The sequence below is a fragment of the Dunckerocampus dactyliophorus genome, chromosome 15 (assembly GCF_027744805.1).
Source record: "Dunckerocampus dactyliophorus isolate RoL2022-P2 chromosome 15, RoL_Ddac_1.1, whole genome shotgun sequence".
Classification (NCBI taxonomy): domain Eukaryota; kingdom Metazoa; phylum Chordata; class Actinopteri; order Syngnathiformes; family Syngnathidae; genus Dunckerocampus; species Dunckerocampus dactyliophorus.
The window spans coordinates 9,063,304-9,081,302 of record NC_072833.1 but is presented as its reverse complement, the minus strand read 5'-3'; the positions used below and the strand labels follow the sequence as shown (position 1 = coordinate 9,081,302).

The 17,999-nt window shown below is 44.1% G+C and overlaps 3 protein-coding genes and 2 long non-coding RNA genes across 8 annotated transcripts; 1 reads left to right on the top strand and 4 right to left on the bottom strand.

The window, feature by feature from the left end:
- Nucleotides 1-866: 866 nt before the first annotated feature.
- On the bottom strand, nt 867-2,627 carry LOC129167984 (H-2 class II histocompatibility antigen, E-S beta chain-like). Its single transcript, XM_054752729.1, has 6 exons — nt 2,483-2,627; nt 1,837-2,109; nt 1,482-1,695; nt 1,346-1,413; nt 1,160-1,273; nt 867-1,082 (listed from the first exon to the last, which is right to left on the bottom strand). The coding sequence occupies exons 1-6, from the start codon at nt 2,535-2,537 to the stop codon at nt 1,057-1,059; spliced, it is 750 nt and encodes a 249-aa protein (XP_054608704.1). The 5' UTR covers nt 2,538-2,627; the 3' UTR covers nt 867-1,056.
- A 387-nt stretch (nt 2,628-3,014) lies between these two features.
- On the bottom strand, nt 3,015-5,342 carry LOC129167993 (uncharacterized). Of its 3 annotated transcripts, XR_008566192.1 has the most exons (5): nt 5,232-5,338; nt 4,970-5,052; nt 4,714-4,866; nt 4,449-4,541; nt 3,015-3,757 (listed from the first exon to the last, which is right to left on the bottom strand). It is a non-coding gene; the product is annotated as an uncharacterized LOC129167993 (long non-coding RNA). The 3 variants fall into 3 exon arrangements; XR_008566193.1 differs by lacking the exon at nt 4,970-5,052 and having other exon boundaries at nt 5,232-5,342; XR_008566191.1 differs by having other exon boundaries at nt 4,970-5,336.
- Nucleotides 5,343-6,749: 1,407 nt separating this feature from the next.
- LOC129194968 (H-2 class II histocompatibility antigen, A-U alpha chain-like) lies at nt 6,750-7,663 on the bottom strand. Its single transcript, XM_054800594.1, has 4 exons — nt 7,615-7,663; nt 7,301-7,546; nt 6,942-7,226; nt 6,750-6,871 (listed from the first exon to the last, which is right to left on the bottom strand). The coding sequence occupies exons 1-4, from the start codon at nt 7,661-7,663 to the stop codon at nt 6,750-6,752; spliced, it is 702 nt and encodes a 233-aa protein (XP_054656569.1).
- On the bottom strand, nt 7,397-15,622 carry ctc1 (CTS telomere maintenance complex component 1). Its single transcript, XM_054752739.1, is given in 27 exon segments — nt 7,397-7,546; nt 7,615-8,105; nt 8,199-8,304; nt 8,385-8,541; nt 8,608-8,663; nt 8,740-8,890; nt 8,959-9,027; nt 9,102-9,237; nt 9,313-9,401; nt 9,494-9,540; nt 9,611-9,733; nt 9,809-9,898; nt 10,024-10,435; nt 10,535-10,649; nt 10,730-10,893; nt 10,955-11,163; nt 11,534-11,675; nt 11,744-11,973; nt 12,134-12,256; nt 12,330-12,617; nt 12,704-12,833; nt 12,905-13,143; nt 14,771-14,993; nt 15,063-15,153; nt 15,278-15,314; nt 15,316-15,366; nt 15,557-15,622. Coding segments are annotated over 26 exon segments (3,645 nt in total). The 5' UTR covers nt 15,614-15,622; the 3' UTR covers nt 7,397-7,546; nt 7,615-7,995.
- Nucleotides 8,907-17,687, top strand: LOC129167994 (uncharacterized). 2 transcript variants are annotated; one of them, XR_008566194.1, is made up of 5 exons: nt 8,907-10,224; nt 10,363-10,428; nt 12,743-12,890; nt 12,954-13,127; nt 16,494-17,687. It is a non-coding gene; the product is annotated as an uncharacterized LOC129167994 (long non-coding RNA). The 2 variants fall into 2 exon arrangements; XR_008566195.1 differs by lacking the exon at nt 16,494-17,687 and having other exon boundaries at nt 12,954-14,048.
- Nucleotides 17,688-17,999: the final 312 nt, after the last annotated feature.

Below are 17,999 nucleotides of genomic sequence, written 5' to 3'. Positions count from 1 at the left end.
TGACAACACAACTGAACACAAAATCCAGTTTTTAAATGAAACTTTTTAATTATCAACCTACATGGGCCTGTGTGAAACGCTGATTACTTTACTAATTACTATACTAATTACTAACGGTTAGTATTTCACATGAACAGTTTCAAAGTTTACAGGTAATCAATGCAGTTGATATCATTCAACAATTCAATTCAATATGGCAATAAAGATATTTACAAATAATTCCTCAGTAGTTGTGTACGTAACCTGAGTAGCATGTCAAAATAGCAACGTATAGAGTTCATTAAACACAGTTTATGTGTTATGTCCAGCTAGCATTTGCTATAAAACATTGCAGATGTACGAGAAATGAAAATTATTATGCAAAAGGCAATACAGCCGAAGGCAACATATCAAAAAGGGGCACATTTTCCAATTAATCATGAAATAATAGTTTAACAGGCAGAAGTGTAGAAGACACACATTTCTATAGTGGAGTTCAGATGCAAAACAAAGCCTTTTTTTCTTCATAACTAACTGCTGCAAATGAACAGATAACTTTGGTTTGTAATTTTATTACATGCAGTAATGAGCTGTTTATTTTTTCATTTGTTTTTATATGTTTTGAATGCACAGAAAAGAGAAAGACGTGTTCATGTCTCACATAAGGATTGTGCATGCCGGACAAAATTCTCAATGAAGTGCAGTTTTCTTTTAATCTTTGCTGCGGTGGAGCGGCAGTGAATCAGGAGGGGAGCTTAATGTCAGCTGACTTATGTCACATGACATCTACAAAGTGACGTACCATCGGCGATCGACTGGTCGCTTGCGATTGACAACGTAATGGGCACCCCTGGTGTAGACATTTATGGACAAAGAAGACAACATCAAACACTTCCTGCAATTTTATTAAGAAAAGCAAAGCTCATAAACCCATCTGGTAAAGTACAATAAAGATGGCGCATAGAAAGTAGGAGCTTGTCCCAGGGTGATAGTAATGTGTCATTATTGTCAAATAATCTAATTAATGAAGAACAACCAATCATCGGGTTGCGGAAGGAGGCTGATCCAGGACCAGGTTTAGTTGGTGGGAACCAGAATGCGTCCTGAAAGTTGAGAAGAAGCACAACCAGAATGTGATGTGCTGAAGAAGTTCTTGAAGCTTTGGAAGTTCAAGTCTTACCTGAACACTTCCTGCGGTAGTACACAAAGCCACCCAGGAACAAGACCAGCCCCAGAACCAGTCCTGATGCCCCAATGGCCAACTGGTTGGTCTCTGACTTGGAGAGTGACGGATCTTAATGGCAAGAGTCAGACAGACAGGTGAGTCAGGCAGGCAACAGGTGTGACAGACAAGGACGCGTGTTACCCCAGTCGGTGTGCAGCGGTTCCTGGAGACTGGCATGTTCCACCATGCAGGAGATTTTCTCTCCAGACCTTTTGAAACAACTTACGTCACTGACAATATCCTGTTACTGCCTGAATGGGTCTGGACCCGGACTCACCTGTGTTTGTAGACCAGGTGAGAGTGGACCTGGTAGTACCAATCCCCATCAGCCAGCTCGTCGGTGGAGGTGACATCCGACGTGACTTCCTGTCCGTCTCTCAGCCAGGTGACCCGGATGAGCTTGGGGTAGAAGTCGTAGACGCTGCACACCAACATGGCGGCGTGTTGGTCACCAGGAGGCGACTCTGAGTGAAGTCTGACGGAAGGTTTGACTGGAACACATGTATGGCGACTTAAAAACACACTCTGTTCTTCTCATCAGGGTTTGAACATGTGTGCTTTTTTATTTCTGGCCACCAAGAGCCCAAAGTGATGCATTGGCGTAACGTTGCGATGATGTCACGTGATCTCACCTGACTTGGTGAGCGCAGCCTGGTAGTAAACATCAATGTTGTGTTTACAGTACACCTCCTTTTGGCTTTTCATGCGTTCTATAAAGTCGGGATCTGAGTTCCATCTGTCGGCGTTGCGAACACCAAGCTCGGTGTATCCAACAAACCTCCCCAAGGTGCTGCTGAAGCGGAGTATTTCCAATTTGTTGTAATAGAGGGAGGCGATGTACTCGATGTCCTTCAGCTCAGTTGAGTTAAATACACAGCGTTCCTCCCCATAAAACAGGAAGCCATCTGACCACACAAATAATTACAACTTTACTTTGCAGATTTCACTCACTTTGTGTGTGTGTGTGTGTGTGTGTGTGTGTGTGTGCGTGTGTGTGTGCATAAAGATGGTGTGTGTATAATGCATAAATGTGTGTCTGTAAATGTGCTATTGAGAGTTAACTATATACAGTATATGTACTGCAGTCAACCGTTTGGACACACTTTTTATACCATTGAAAGGGAAAATGTCTCCAAACTTGGTACTGTATTTATATTTGGAGAGAGTAATATATAAAGTTATAAATAGTATATACATGTAGTGCGTCTATACACACACACACACACGCGCGCACACACAATAACTGCAACTATACCTTTCTAAGTTAAATACACATACCTGCTGTGTAGAGGGTGAGGAATAGGAGGCAGACGATCTGAAGGGATTGAACCATGTTGCTCCTGTACCTAAAAAAAGTGACCTGAAGACGAAAAAAGACTTAATAAAGAGACGGCAGCTGGTCACATGACCTGCATCACTTGTTGCCAGGCAGACGAGTTTAGTAAGTTGAACAAAAATGAGCCACTAGTCATACACTGTAAACCCGGATAAGTTGATTGTACTTAAACTATTTGTGTCAAGTGATTGCCTCAAATGGTTTAAGTAATTGACAGCAGAGAAAATTAATTTGTTCAAGTATAGTCAATTTTAATGTACAATAGTCAGAATTTAACATTTTCAAGTTATATAAACTTAAATGATTTAAGTAATCAACAATTTAAAAAAATAAATTGTGGGGTCTACTTAAAATTCTAGTTTTATTAACAATATGAATATATTAAATTTAATATTAGATTTGGGATAAGAAAATTCCAATTTAATTCTTCTTTTGTCAATGACCACACTATGCAGTACATTTTATTTATTTTATTTAGACACACAAAAAAACAGTACACACAACACAACAAACACAATAACAGTAAGACCTTGTTTTCATAAAATGAAATGAAAAACAACAACAACAACAACAACAAAAACACTGATCATGTAGCAGCATGTACTGCAAGTGCAAAAGGAAAAAACTGCATGCTTTGTCTGCCACACAACAAAGCGGGCATTAAGAACAACTATGCAGTGAGGACCAGAGTTGGTAAAAAAAAAAAAAAAACCTGCAACTTTCTAAAATGTGTCCTCTGTAGAATAATTTCAGTAAAACAAGCAATACTAGACACATCCAGTACAAGAAGAACCACATCCAAAATGAGCAACTGCAAGAATATTTGCTCCAGTCAGTACAATGTATTTGTGCAACAATCCAGACACGGACCTGAAGAATTGTGCCATGAGCATAAATGTGTCTTACACTGCAAGATCATTCTTCAGCTTTTGAACCTTGGGAGGTAGCTCACTTCGACCTAAATTTAGCATTACCTGCTGAATGAATGTAAATGTGTTTTTTAAGCACTTCGGGTACTGCAGGTGGAGTGCGTAGGTAAAGCCAAACAAGAGGCACATGGCCTGAGGTAGGTTGGTGAGTGCTTCCATTACAAGGCTACCCTCTAGGATGATCCCCACTCTTGAGGGGTTTAGTTGTGGCAATGCTGGGCTGGCTGGGCTTGCAGTGCTGGTGTCCTCATAGCAGAGGATTCCCACGGAGGCTCCCTCATTAAGATTCTATAGTGTGAGAAACAAGACAAAAAGAGGATATTCAGGATAACAGCAATTTATCTACAATCAGTTGTGTGGTCTTCATAAATATTATGATTTTCATCATTCACGGTGGTTTTATTTTAGATAATGTTGTGTAAACAAGCTGTTAGTCATTTTTTGTGTGTTCATGTATAGGTGTCTGTTGTAGTGTAGATCCCATATTTTGACAGTAGTTGGTGTATTGGACAGTGTGACTCTTTAGGTGTGCTGCTGATCAGGGAGAGGAACACCGGAGTATTAGTGGCCTAATTTGAGCCTTTTTGTTTATTCTCTATTCAAGTTATTATTGGGATAAGTGTGTGTAGATCAATAAAGGCAATATTAGAAATACATTGGAGATGTTTGGATTGTTTGTTCATTCAGTGGAGCCGCCACAAACTACGCATTGACTGGAAGTTCCAGCAGCAGCCCCGCAGTGGATTAGGTTTTTTGTTTTTGCAGAATCAAGACACTATCCAAGCCCTTTGAATTTTTACATAATTTGCAGTACAAAATGCAGTAGTTAATTTCCTCTTGCTAACAGGAAAGGCACATTATCAAGTTAAAATCAATTTAAGTTCAATGAAACATTTTCATATATACTAATTATCACAGCCCATCATCCCAAATAAACAAAACAAGACTGGAAATACTCCTATCAGAAAACTTTACTCACCAAACTGCTCTTAAAGAACATAGATGCATCATCCCCAAGAATGACTGGAAGTCCTCTCAGGACAAGGCATCAAATGGGTGTTGGCTCAGTGCTCTGCAAAGAAATATAACACACACTTAAATGTAGAACAAAGATATGAATCTTATATCAGTTTATTTGTTTAAATAGAGACGTACCACAAGGGAAGGTGGGAGAATTAGTTTTTGTACTATGTATGAACTAACCATCAATATCATTACAAGAAAAAACAGAAATGTCAACCCACCGTTGTCTGTTGTAGCAGGTCAGCTAACTGCTTGCCTGTCCGACCTGTCTTCCTCTTGAAGATTTCCATCAAGCTTGGACACAAACCATCAAGAACACCAAAGAACTCTTCTTTAAGATTTCTACCAGCAACCCTGTTAAACGCCAAGTACACCTGAAAAATATGAAATATGCTCAATTTTGATATTCAGGCAGAGTTACTTATAACATTAATAACACAAAAAAACAAAAGAAATTTAAAGGACAATTTCACAAACCTGGCTTTCAGTGAAAAGTGCTGGCCAGCTTTGGACCATCTGGCTGATGTCAGGCTCATGCTTTCCAAGACATTTTAACATGGCTTTAAACAAAAATAGGAGGGCAAAGTAGAGAGGGCTACTCTAAAAACACAATGCTGCAATTGTCCAATGCTCAAAATTTACCTAAGTCAACCTCAAGTTTACACACATTCAAACGTACATGTTTCAAACTAGAAATGTTCCAGCAGTTTCTAAAACTTGAATAGAGAAAACAGCTCACCTCATTCAGGCAGAAAATGGTATCCTCTTTATGGCAGGCAAATGTCCTTTATAAGCGTCCAAACTTGCTAAAAACAGAAGAATGCAGGCAGAAATGTATTGTCCTAGGAACATGCAAAGTGCAATGACCTTAAATTGCTCTGTGAAAATGGCGCAACTTTCTCTGTAACCTCCAACTGACAAGCCCAGACTTGTCTTGAGTTTTGAGCCAATCACAACAGGGCAGCACTGTGACCTGAGACTAAAACTTGATAGTTTAAGTTTGTTAAACTTACAAAAAATGAGTACACCCAATGACTGTCTCTTACACTCTTCATATACTCATACTGTTTAAGTAATGTGATAAAACTCATTTTTAAAAGTGGTATTTACTCAAACTGTTTACATAGAATGAACTTTCGGGTTAACAGTGTACCATTTGGATCCAGGAAGAATATGTTGTTTTCACGTGTCATGTGTTTTAATGCTAAAATAAACCAAAAACTGCAATATGTACTGCCTTGATCTGTTCTACTCTTGGTGGACCAGCCAGGACACCACAGTTAACTTCAGAGTGTACTCACACTAGACCATTGGCACCGTCCTGAGATTGGACTTGATTTCACACCTGTGTTGACTATGATCATTCGTGTTTCGACCCGTTAAGTTTTACCGATTTGTTTGACTGCAATTTCTACGGCTTTGTGTAATTATTTTCAGTCTTGTTTTGAGTTTTTCTTGTCTCTAGTGAAAGGTGGCGGCCGTCATTAATTTTCACAAGAGGGGCGACAGCAGGAATTAAATATCGTCTTTATTACACACACAAATGTGGTCACGGGTGACCGAGACCGTGATAGGGTTTTGACTTTTTTTTGTTATCATTTTGAGACTTTGTATTTTATTTCTGTTATGAATCGTGTTGGTTACAGTAACCTGCAAGGAGCAATCGCTTGTGTCATTGTATGACTCGGCTACGGTGCACAAGTGCACGCGCATGAAATTGTGCCGAGCCTTAGGCCACCTCTTCCGTTCGAACCCAAGGAAGAGAACTGTGCCGTGCCTTGGAGCAGCATGCTCACGTGAGCCAAACGTGCCGTGCTTTAGGTGTGAGGCGGGCCCAGGCACACCGTAAGTCAGCATAGCATCCGTGTTAAACTTCCTGTCTTCGTGATTGTCTTAATGTCTCCTCTAGGCCCTAGGATGATTCTTTCACCCTCACATTGTTGTATCGTGTCCTTGCCTGTGACGCCTAAAATGTCACACGATAGAATGGAATAAGCATCGCGGAGGCAGAACTTGCTTATGATGACTAAGCTTGCACATTTTAAATAAGCGTTTGCTCTTCTACAATGGATTCAAGAGATGAGCGTTACATTTGAGTTTGATTGATTTATTGTCATTGAAAGATGAAAACAATGATCTTTGTTTTATTGATTTGGAACAAATAGTTAAATTGAACAAATAGTGTGTTTTTGGTTTGGAAAGATTTATTTGAGCAGAAAGATCAACAGTGTGTGATGACATCATCAGGTACAGCCAATCAGCTGCATTGGTTCCCTTTGATGAGGAAGAAGGTTCCGATGGCCACGCCAAGAAGTCCAACAGTCAGTCCAAGCCCACAAAAAACAGCAGGTCCGACACCTGGCTGCTTGACCTCCACCGCTGCAAACAGGAAATAGCCATTAACACGGATTTTCACTTTAGTAGCTCTGAGCATGGTCACGTGACTCACTCCACATAGAGTCCTTCAGCTCCTTCGTGGGCCTGTGCTCCACGATGCAGGTGTAAATGTCTCCCTGTTGGGGAGTGAACTCCAGTCGAGATGTCTGTTGAAATGAACCGTCTTTGTTGGGTAACGGGGGGCTGGCGAGGTCCCCTCGGCTCACACGCTCACCGTTCTTGGACCAGCGCACTATGACAGGCGCCGGATAGAAATCAGTCACATGACAGATGAGAATGTTCTTCTCTCCGAGCAGCACCTCGTCTCTTGGGTAGACAAGCGGATGCGAGGGAGCCTCTGAACACACATGTGCACAAGGTTAAAGGTCAAAGCAGTCTTCATCATCAACTGGCTCAGTTCCATCACAGTACCAGATATTAGTGGCAGATCCTTTGTCGCCAACCGGGTGGTGTTCAGGTTTTGTCTGCAGACGTCCAGACCGCGTTGAGCTACTTCAAAAGCATCTATGTAAGTCATGTGTTCAATGAAGCCGGGCTGAGGTTCCACCCCTCTGTTGTTGGCGAAGTCAGCAAACCAACCGACCTCGTCGTCCAGAGCGTAAACGTCTTCGCCATCTGTGTCAGAACAGCCCCACGTGTGCAAGTCCTCATGGAGATCTGAGCAGAACCAAAACACAACCAGCTCTTCAAAGACTGTTTTCAAGTGGCTCATGAAGGACACTTACTGTCTGCCGAGACGCCACAGAGCAAGAGGAGCAGCAGCGATGCCTTCATCTTCCTTGTCTTCAACTTCTGCACTGAGCTTAGGCGGGACAAAGCAGAACAAGCGACAGCAGCAGCCGAGCTCAACCAATCACAGTGCAGAGAATTAGTGACATCACCAGTGACCAGGTAGAGCACTTTGAAAGTAGTTAACATTTTCAAAGCTTTTTAAAATGACAAATACGAGGGCAATTGGTATTTGTAATAACAAATACATGGAGACAATTAGTTGTAGTTTTGTATTTCAGTCTGAATAAATCAATATTTGCTTGGCATCAACCGGCAGGCTGCGCCCACATCGCAGTTCAACAGACTCAGGTGGGGGGAAAATGGCGATACAACTTTTAACATTTAACTGTCGTCTGTGAGCTGTGCATGTGCAGACATGTGAGCTTTGGGGGCGGGGCCATCCTGGTCAAGAAGTCTCTCTTGCTACGACTTAACCTTTTCACCTCTGAAACAAAACCAACAAGAGCTAATTATGATCAATTTAAACTGCTATCTGTGTGTGTGTGTGTGTGTGTGTGTGTGTGCGCGCCACCGTCACCTTCTGCTTTGGCCTCGTGTTGCCTGCTGCAGGTCAGAGACAACAAGTCAACACTGCGCACGCACAACAACAGGAAGTGAAGCAACTGATCGTCTGAGTAACACGCCTGCAAGAAAGAACCAATTGATATTATTGACGAGGTATTCATCACCTTGAATGGATCTCAAGACGACTGGCGTCACTGACCGGACTCCGCCCACGGGGGTACACTGTGATGTCACCTCTGAGCCTGAGTGCTCTTTGAAGCCCCTCCCACTGAGAATCAGCCAATCCGAGTAGCTGACGAACATGCACCCCAGAGAAGCGCACGTGAGCCTCGCCTGTGCCGTCGTCAATCACCAACCTGACCAGTCATCATTGCCATCATCATCGCTTTCAGGTGAGTGTTGATCATGTGACACAAACTTACTTGGCTGTGCTGTCAAAGACGCTGGCTGAGGACGAGCGACACTGACTGCAAGCTGACTGAGAGAGAGAGAGCTATCCTATTTTAAATTGAAAGTGTGCATGCATGTGTGTGTGAGTGTGTGTGTGTGTGTACCTGTCTGTACACACTCCCACACTGCGAACACTTCCACTGCAGCTGCAGGAACAGGAAACACACCACGTGACCTTTGATCCGGGCCACGGTGCAGCTGTGTCGAGTCCACAGGCCCAGGTGCATGATGGGAACAGTTTGGCGTCCCTCAGAACTGGTTGACAACAAAATCCAAGGTGACGTGTGTAGAGGACGTGGACGTTGACAGGTCCTTCTCGTTACCTTTTGTCTTGCACATGCATGACCGTCACACAGCTGACTGGTAGATTAGTGCAGTAAACACTTCCTGTCCTGCAACACACACACACACAGATCGTAATACGACTACATGCACGGGGTGGTGTAATTGTGGTTGTGTGTGTAACCTGGACAGTCTCCTGTGGAAAGCAGAGAGCATCAGTGTGTTGCCTGGCAACAGGCCAGGTGGGTAGGTGTTGTGCTTCAACTTCAGGTAGACATGAATGCTCCTCCCATTTTGGTCACACACTGTGAGACGCACACCTGAACACAGCATGTGAAGTGCTTTGTTGAATGTGCGTGCGTGTGTGTGTGTGTTTGTGTGAGGGTGAAAGAGACCTATGTCAGTGTGTCCAGTGTCCCTCGTCCTGTCATCCAGATTGATCCGCTCAGAGACAAAACCCTGAAAACACACCACATCTGCGCAACTAAACACACACACACACACACACACACACACACACACAGGGGATTGTTGTAGTATTGATCAACATCATGTGATTCACGTTGGCGAGTCCACCTGTCGTCCAGTACTTCAGACACGGATGACACAGTGGCCGAGACACTCTTGAGGACACAAGAGGACACATCAGTCTCACAAAGTGAAATTATTCCAAGGTGGGACACCATTATTTACTTGTTCGTTGGTGTGCGCAAGGAGTGGACGTGTCAGTGTGTGAAACCTCCAATCAGATTGGACCTTCATAATGAAGTCGTGGCTCTGCCCAGTCACAGCACAGCCAATCAACACGCCGCGATCCTGATGGACATGTGACAGTTAGCAACGGGGCATCACAGAGCAATGTGTTGTGATACGAGTGTTGTAATTACATACGTGTGTGTTGGGCACCACCAGTCTGTAGAAACATTCTGGCTGGAGGATGGGAAACCAGCGAGCTGACGCACCTGAACACACCACAGTCACCTGCGCACCGAGATACACAAGTGCATTGTGGGAGCTCACAGACAGTGTTTTGGTATTCTCTACAAGGTTCTTACACACGTCATTGCTGACACGGCCACGAGGGGGAGAAACGTCCACAAGCTCACCTGTTTCTCCTTGTCTGCCTCAAAGTCTTTCATTGGCCTGTTCTTTGGGTCCTGCCCCCAGACCACCACTGGACCAACCACAGTGGTTTTGGCAGAGAAGCAAGCGATCAGCCCAGCCTCCTGTTCCTCTCGCCCCGACCCCGTGTTCATCCAAGTGACGCCAGTCTTCTGCTCCAGCCTGAGGACCACCGAGATGCAGGGGTAGGTGGTTGTCGTGGTACTGGAGGAAGAAGACTGGGAGGCTTCTGGGCCCTCATCATCCCTTCTTCTCTTGCTATCCACCACAATTTCAACTTCCTTCTCCTTCTCCTCCTCATCTACTGACTCCACCCCTTTCAGACACTGGTGGGTTTCCATGGCTACAGATGGACTCAGAATGTGGAGACAATCCTGAGAGAACTGGAGGTAAACCCTGTTGCACACACATACAGTCAGGAATCATTCAAATAGGGACTCTGTGTGTGTGTGTGTGTGTGTGTGTGTGTGTGTGCGTGCGTGCGTGCGTGTGTACCTGCAGTGTTTGTGTGTGATGAACTTGTCCTGATCCAGGTGTTGGTAGGAGGGAAAATCTGATTGAAGGAATCGTTCTGTTACCATGGTAAACTGCTGGACACACACTAGACAACCTGGACGCACACACAGTTGTGGATATAGGTTGTTGTCAGGTTACAAAACTCTGACCCCCCCCCGTCCCCCATGTACTGACCTATCCATGCAGTATTGAAAACTGCCCTTCGACCCTCCCCTTCTTCCTGGGTGGTTTCTGTGATGACGCAGGCAACAACCCCCGTGCCGTCTCTCAGCTGCAGCGTGTGGTGCGACGTGTGCGACGGAAGCTCCAACACGCCAACAAGCAGCAGGGGGCGCTGTCTGTGGGACGACATCTTCTTACTGGCATACGGTCATGTGACAATGAGAGGTCAAAGTTTACCTGAGCGTCTTTCCAGGCTTATTCCTGCAATCAGAGGACAAAGTCCTGCTGGACCAGGCTAGAGCCGTGTTCAACTCGACTCTTGTCAGTCCACCTCCAGTGGGTGGCAGCAGAGAGCTGAGAGACAAGGAAGCCCAAGAGTCCTCCTGGAGAGACTTGCAGAGATCTGATAGGCTGACATACTGGTGCTGTGCCAAGTCAGTGGCATACTAGAGGGACACATGAGAACGTGAGAAGACACGTCGGACACAAAAGGCACACAAGAAGACATGCAGGAACGTGAGCTTACACGTAAGATACGCAGGGATGTGAGAATACACATTAGGAAACAAAAAGGGATGTGAGAAGACAGGCAGGACACGCAGGGATGTGAGAAGACACAAAAGGAAGTGAGAAGACACGTACGACACTCAGGGATGCGAGAACACATGTAGGTCACAAAAGGCACGCGAGAAGACAAGTAGGACAAGCAGCAACAAAAGCTTACAGAGGGGTGTGAGAAGACACGTACGACACAAAGGCATGCGAGACGACATGCAGGGATGTAAGAAGGCACTGAGGATGAAAAATTGTGTCTACCTGCATCAGCACACAAGAATGAGGCTCGTCCAGCATCTCGGCATAGATGTCCCGTCTTTGTCGTTGCTCCTGTCCCAGCACAATCGCCATCAGTTTCCATGACAACACACACACACACTGCGTAGCCGCGCTGGGAAACAGACTGACGCACACACAAGTTAATGAGTGCAGGTGTATCCACCCGCTGCATCTCTGTGACACGCCCCCTACCTACGTCTCAGCTGGGCGCTCAAGTGGCACGTCCACAGGTACTGGGAAACAGCAGTGCTCCTCTCCACCAGTAGCCGTGGCAACACACCATCACCAGGGCAGCTGCGGTCGGGGGCTGAGCCAAGCACCCTGCTGAAGTTTGTCACCGTCAAAGTGGAGCGCAGACAAGTGCAAAGCATGCTGGGAGGAAAATCTGGACAGGGCCTGTACAGGAAGTGAACGTGATGGAGCTGAATGGAGGAAACAGGTAAGCAATGATTAGCAGCACAGCAACAACTAGCTTTGAGGAATGATGATGATGATATCACATGGAATAGTAATACTGATGACATTTATTTAAATTTATTTGAAGACGATTAAGGCCAGTGTGGCGTTAGAAAAAGATCTCACCTGCACTGTATCTCCCACTCGCAGCTTCCTCCTCAGTGTAGGCTGATAGGCCAGACACACACCCATCATCCTGTCCATTATGTACAGACCCGCCCCCTCACTCACCACCTCAGTCACTGTGCCCTATCACATGAGGTGGGCGGGGCTTAAGTGAGGAATATGAACAGGTGACGTTTTCCATTTAAGATTTTTTCACCTGGTAACTGATGACCCTGGACTGTTTGATCCTGACCGCTGATTGGACAAGGCATGTCTCAGGTTGTCCCTCTTCCAGGTGTGTCATCAGTGGGGGGTGTATGGCTTGTGGTGTGTCCTCTGCTCGAGTGTATGTGTGCGGCTGATTGTGTATCTTGTGTATTTCAGAGTGTTTAGTCACACACAGGATGTTTCCTTTCCAGGCTTGCAGGACACATGCACGCAGTGCTGTCACAGACACACACACACCGACAGACACACAGTGTGTCCACCACAGCCTGCTGCTGTCCTACACACACACACACACACACACACACCATGTCATCTACACAATTCAAAACACAATGACAACAGGCAGTGTGTGTTCGTGCGTACCTTCACCAGGACAGGTATTGTGTGTGTGTTGTCTGTCAGCGTGAAGCAGAAGAAGGAAGTTCCTGCTACAACCAGCAGGGGGCAGACAAAAGCTACCTGGCCGTAAACAGAAAAACGCTGTCCTCGGGTCCTGACAAACAAATGGAGGTCAGATGGCGAAAAGAAGAATGGGATCCTTATCTCACAGGTCACATGACACACCTGTTGTGTATTAAGGTTGCAGCCTCTGTGACACTGACTGCTATTTTAGGTCCCACCTCTGTGCCAGGGACAGTCACCAATCCATGCACAAGACCAGGACACAACAGAACAGGAGAACCAATCAGCTCCACGTAGCCTTGAGCCTCTGCCTGCGCTTGCTTCGGAGCACTTTGGGGGATGTAGTGCCAGTGGGGCAGGAAGACAAGACGATCCAACCACAGAGGTGAGGGCGACAAAACCTAGAGAAAGACACATTTTGCTACTTTTGCTTCATTTCCTACTTTAATTCACAATTAACTCTCAGGAGTCCACCACATCATATCCACACAAGTGGAGCATAATAGTTGGCGTAGCATGATGACGCAGCCACTTTTCAAGTACAGATTTCTAATCAATAATGTTCACTATGATTTTGTCATTGTGTCATCACGTAATTCCTCACTTGTATGCGCTTTCGGTGCAGAAAGTCAGCCGCTATAAAATTGAAATTAAAGCCACCTTCCTATTAGTGGGAAAACGCTTGTTAACAATAAGTCAAACAATGAGTGGTGATTTGGTTGCAGAGGGAGAGGGGTAAGCCAGCACTGCCATCAAGTGGGCATCTAACACGATTAATGCACATCATGCATTTGAAAGACCAACACAGGCCTGACTTCAGTGATGTTATATTCGATCTACATTTTTTTGGAATGGGACACAATATTTGTTGTGTACATAGTTAGCAAATTGTAACGGCTTGAGGCCTCACCTGGCTTTGAAGGGAAACAGTTAATATAGTATACTATTTCAAGAACTATTTCACTACATTTAACTTAGTTGCTTGCTGAATTTGTACAGTTTTGAATGATACATTTTGTCATTATGTGCTTTCTGAGTTAAAAGAAGGGTTCATTACATTTTAAGACATTGTTACACTCACAAATTTCCACACTTGGATCTTAGGTTTTTGGGTGATGTTATGTTTAATGTGTTAATACACTTTGTCAAAATGGAAAAAAACAACTGGAAGGTCACACACGTGAAGTTGTACTGGAACAAATGGAAACTAACAAAGGCAAGATAAACACTTTTTTAAAAAGGTGAGATATTAAAGGGATAGTTTGGATTTTTTGACATGAAGTTGTATGATATTCCCGTCATCAGCGTTGTGCATCAAAAGTGACTTACCCCTCACTTCGTCCCTTGAGCCGAGTTGTGGTCAGATTTTGGTGATGAGGCACGTAGTTCCAGTTAGTTGGTGGGGACACTTAAGTAACGAGTTAGGCATCTCAAAACGATATGCGTTCAAAAAGAGTCATACATTTTGCATCACAAAAATGCCTCCTCGAAAAAAAAATCTGACCTTACAATTGCTCAGTGTTACTTTCTCTCTTCTGTTGTATCACTGCACGCAGTCGCCTGTCCACTGTTGTGTATGTGTTCCACAGTGTTTACATGCGTGGATGAAGACGCGAGAAGCCGCTGCGACGCAACACTCTCGCAGACAGGACAGGCGATAGCGCGCAGTGATACGACGGAAGAGAGAAAGTAACGCCGAGCGATTGTGAGGTCTGATTTTTTTCAAGAAGGCATTTTTGTATTTAAATTATTTGTATTTTAATCCTTTGTATTACTCTTTTGAACGCATTATATTTTGAGGAGCCAAACTCTTTACTTAAGTGGCCCCACCAACTAACCGGGACTAAGTCCCTAGTCACGGAAATCCGACCAGAACTCGGTTCACGGGACGAAGAGAGTGTTAAGTCATCACTGATGCACTACGCTGCTGATGGGGATGTCAAAATCCAAACAATCTCTTTAAGGTAAAAGCATGGAAAAACTACCTTAGAATCCAAAGGATTGAACCAGCTGTGTCTACTAACTCACCTCACACCTGATGCTCCCACTGGCATCTGTTAGCCTCAACTCGCCATCTTCGTTGTGTGTCAGACAGCCAATCAGCAGCAGGTTGGCCCTTGGAAGAGCCTGTTGACCTGGGAGAGACAGCTCCACCTCCCTGGCCAACATCTGCTGCTGATTGGTGCTCCACGACAGGTTACTGACACAGGCCAGGCGCTGGTGAGAGAGAAGCTCAGAGACACACACCAGCCTGGCAATTTAGGTCAGAGTTCAGCAAAGTGTCATAACAACAATCAATACACAAGATGTTGAGGCATACCTGTAGCTGACAGGTAACGTGTGTGTGGAGGACATGTTCTTTTGTATTCTCTTTAGCACAGACACACTCAGTTGAGATGCACACTGATCGGCTGCAAATCACAACAAATGACCATCACGTGACACTACAATTATGAAGGGGGGGGGGGGGGGGGGGGGGGGGGGGGGGGGGGGGGGGGGGGGGGGGGGTGGGGGGGCTGTCATTAAACGACTCACCTGTCCGACAGGAGGAAGTGGGGCCAGAGAGCACAGGGACATACGTGATCTCTGATGAAATAAAATACTGCTTCCAGCCATTTGACTTCCTGCAGTCAATTGGCAAAAAGTGAGATTGTTCCGTCCCACCAAAGTGAACAGTTTTTGTATACAACAGTGAAACAACATAAGAACCATTTTTGATGTACACTGTTAACTTCGTGCAAACACAGTTTGACTACGGACTTGCACAAAATACACAACACCTGTACTTTGCTTCGACGTATTTATGCTACTTACCGCTTCACTGTGCGGATTAAACTGGTCCCGAAACAGCTGTAGGGGGTCCATGTCCATAGCAATGGCATTTGTATTTCTCTTGGTCCAAGACAAATTAGGCGCGGCATAAAGTAAAACAATTCCTGTTTGGCTACGGCGGCCGCAGAGGCTCAAACCTGACACCTTATCTATTCGAGGTGGGCGATACTGCGCATTTGGTATAAATCCGATACCAAGTGACTCTAAGGGAGTGTGACCGATAACTATGCTGATGCTGATTTTTTTGTATTTTTTTTAATAACGCTGTATTGTCAAGGAAATACTTTTCACACATTTTCAAGCTCTTTGAATTATTTTTTAAATTGCCTTTATTTTTTTATGATTACGCAAAGACTAAAACACAGGACAAAGATTTTAATTAAAAAACTAATATTTTGAAAATTAAACATTTTTTATCAACAAACTTATTTGTGAACAATTTAACAGCGTGTAATACAATAGAATAGGCCTCAGTGAAATTGTGGGGGCACTCCTCCACGACAGTGCAAATTATTTATAAAATACAAAAACAGAAAGTTAAAAATACCTATAGGTTGAGAAATTAAAAATTAAAAATTAAAAAAACATACATAAAAACACACATATACAGGGGAAAAACTACATATATACTGTATAAATACACATACAAAAACAGTGCAAGTATGGATATGACGGGAGTATCTCTATATCTGTATAAATATATGCATGAGGTAGAAAGGAAAATATATAAATGCAGTGGAGCCTTATTTAGGGGTGTGTGATTGTGTGTTGGGTGTCCCTATGGCCCAGGGAAGAAACTGTTAGTCTGTTTGTGTGGGACTTGATTGACCGGAAGAGCCTTCCAGAGACCAGCAAGTCGAACAAATGGTGGGCGGAGTGGGACGGTTACACTGTGGTGACCTTTGTTTTCCTCCTGCAGAAGTATTTGGATCCATTCTCCAAGCAGGGCAGAGCACAGAGTTGATAGCTCTGTTGATAACTCCTCCTTCCTGCTGTGAGCTGTGGAGCCAGCGTACCACTACGAATCGCCGCTGGGGCATGTCTGTGTGGAGTTTGCATGTTCTCCCCGTGCGTGCGTGGGTTTTTTCCGGGTACTCCGGTTTCCTCCCACACTCCAAAAACATGCATGTTAGGTTAATTGGCAACTCTAAATTGTCCATAGGTATGAATGTGAGTGTGAATGGTTGTTTGTCTATGTGTGCTGGCGACCAGTCCGGGGTGTACCCCACCTCTCGCCCAAAGTCAGCTGGGGTAGGCCCCAGCATGCCCCCAGATAAGCAGATAAGGATAATGGATGGATGGACAAATGTTTGAGCAAAATAAAGTCAATAGTGCAAAAAGAAGTAGACAAAAAGAAAAAACAAATGTTGTCTCTCATTCAAATCATCTGAAGATCTCCTGTGTCCAACAACTTATTCTGTGAGCTTGCAAACAATATATACATATAACAATATCAACATTGTAACAACACAACAACAAAAACACAAACAAAACAAAGATGTTTGTGAATAAACATAGAAGAGAGTCTTTCTCATCTTAGTATCAATCCCACACTGACCCACACATTGATAACAATACTATCAAAATGTTAATCAATCAGCCCTCCTCTAATATCTATAAAATGTCAGAGTTCCTATGGCGGACCAAGGAACAATGGATGGTTTCATGTTAGGGCAGGGGTGTCCACAGTGCTGCACTGGCCCATTTTTGGTGAGCCTGTACAAAAAGTATCAATGTGGCCCCCGTATCCTTTATCTGTATGCAGCCCTTGCTGGAATGTTTTGTTAATTATGTTCCAACATTCATATGGACTTTGTCATTGTCAAGACAGTATGCAAATTTTGCCTGGCATTTAGTTATTGTCATTATACTGATTATAAGCCCACAATGGTGTTTCCACATCATTTCAGTATCTCATATTTCCATGGTGAAGAGACAAACTTAAATATGAAATGAATTCATGACAATTATGAAGTGGGAGCTAAAATAAAAACATTTTCTTTCATAAACACATACATGTACATCTATTAATTACTGTTCTACTTTATGTTTTTATCTTTCTCACATTGGGTTGTAGTTAATGTGAACTGAAAGCAGGAAATGCATGAAAATGCCTGGTCTATATTTATAATATTCAGTCAAGCTATAAATCTCCATAAACAAATATTTCTATCGACGCCATTTTAGACATCAGTGTAACTGATTACTTCTTCGGCCCGCTGTCCTTAGACCCTCCTCTACTCTTCACTGTGTGGGCCAATGTTTTGATGTACAGCCAATGTTACCAATCACACAACTAGGTGAAACAATAATTTCCGCCCCATGTTGACGACTGGCTGCATCGTCAGCCAATCAAAGAAGAGTATTTGCATAAACCCCACCCATCACGACCGCCCCCTTTCTGATTGCAGATTTGGAATAAACT

Bases quoted from the DNA above. Each gene is read 5' to 3' on its own strand.
- LOC129167984 (XM_054752729.1), bottom strand. From the start codon at position 2,537: ATGGTTCAATCCCTTCAGATCGTCTGCCTCCTATTCCTCACCCTCTAC. The intron at 2,110-2,482 runs GTATGTGTATTT...TTGTGTGGTCAG, and splicing joins CCTCACCCTCTACACAGCAG to ATGGCTTCCTGTTTTATGGG. The intron at 1,696-1,836 runs GTGAGATCACGT...CATGTGTTCCAG, and splicing joins GGCTGCGCTCACCAAGTCAG to TCAAACCTTCCGTCAGACTT.
- LOC129194968 (XM_054800594.1), bottom strand. From the start codon at position 7,663: ATGAAGGCATCGCTGCTGCTCCTCTTGCTCTGTGGCGTCTCGGCAGAC. The intron at 7,227-7,300 runs GTACTGTGATGG...ATGTGTGTTCAG, and splicing joins GGATCTGCCACTAATATCTG to AGGCTCCCTCGCATCCGCTT. The intron at 6,872-6,941 runs GTGAGTCACGTG...TCCTGTTTGCAG, and splicing joins GCTGAAGGACTCTATGTGGA to CGGTGGAGGTCAAGCAGCCA.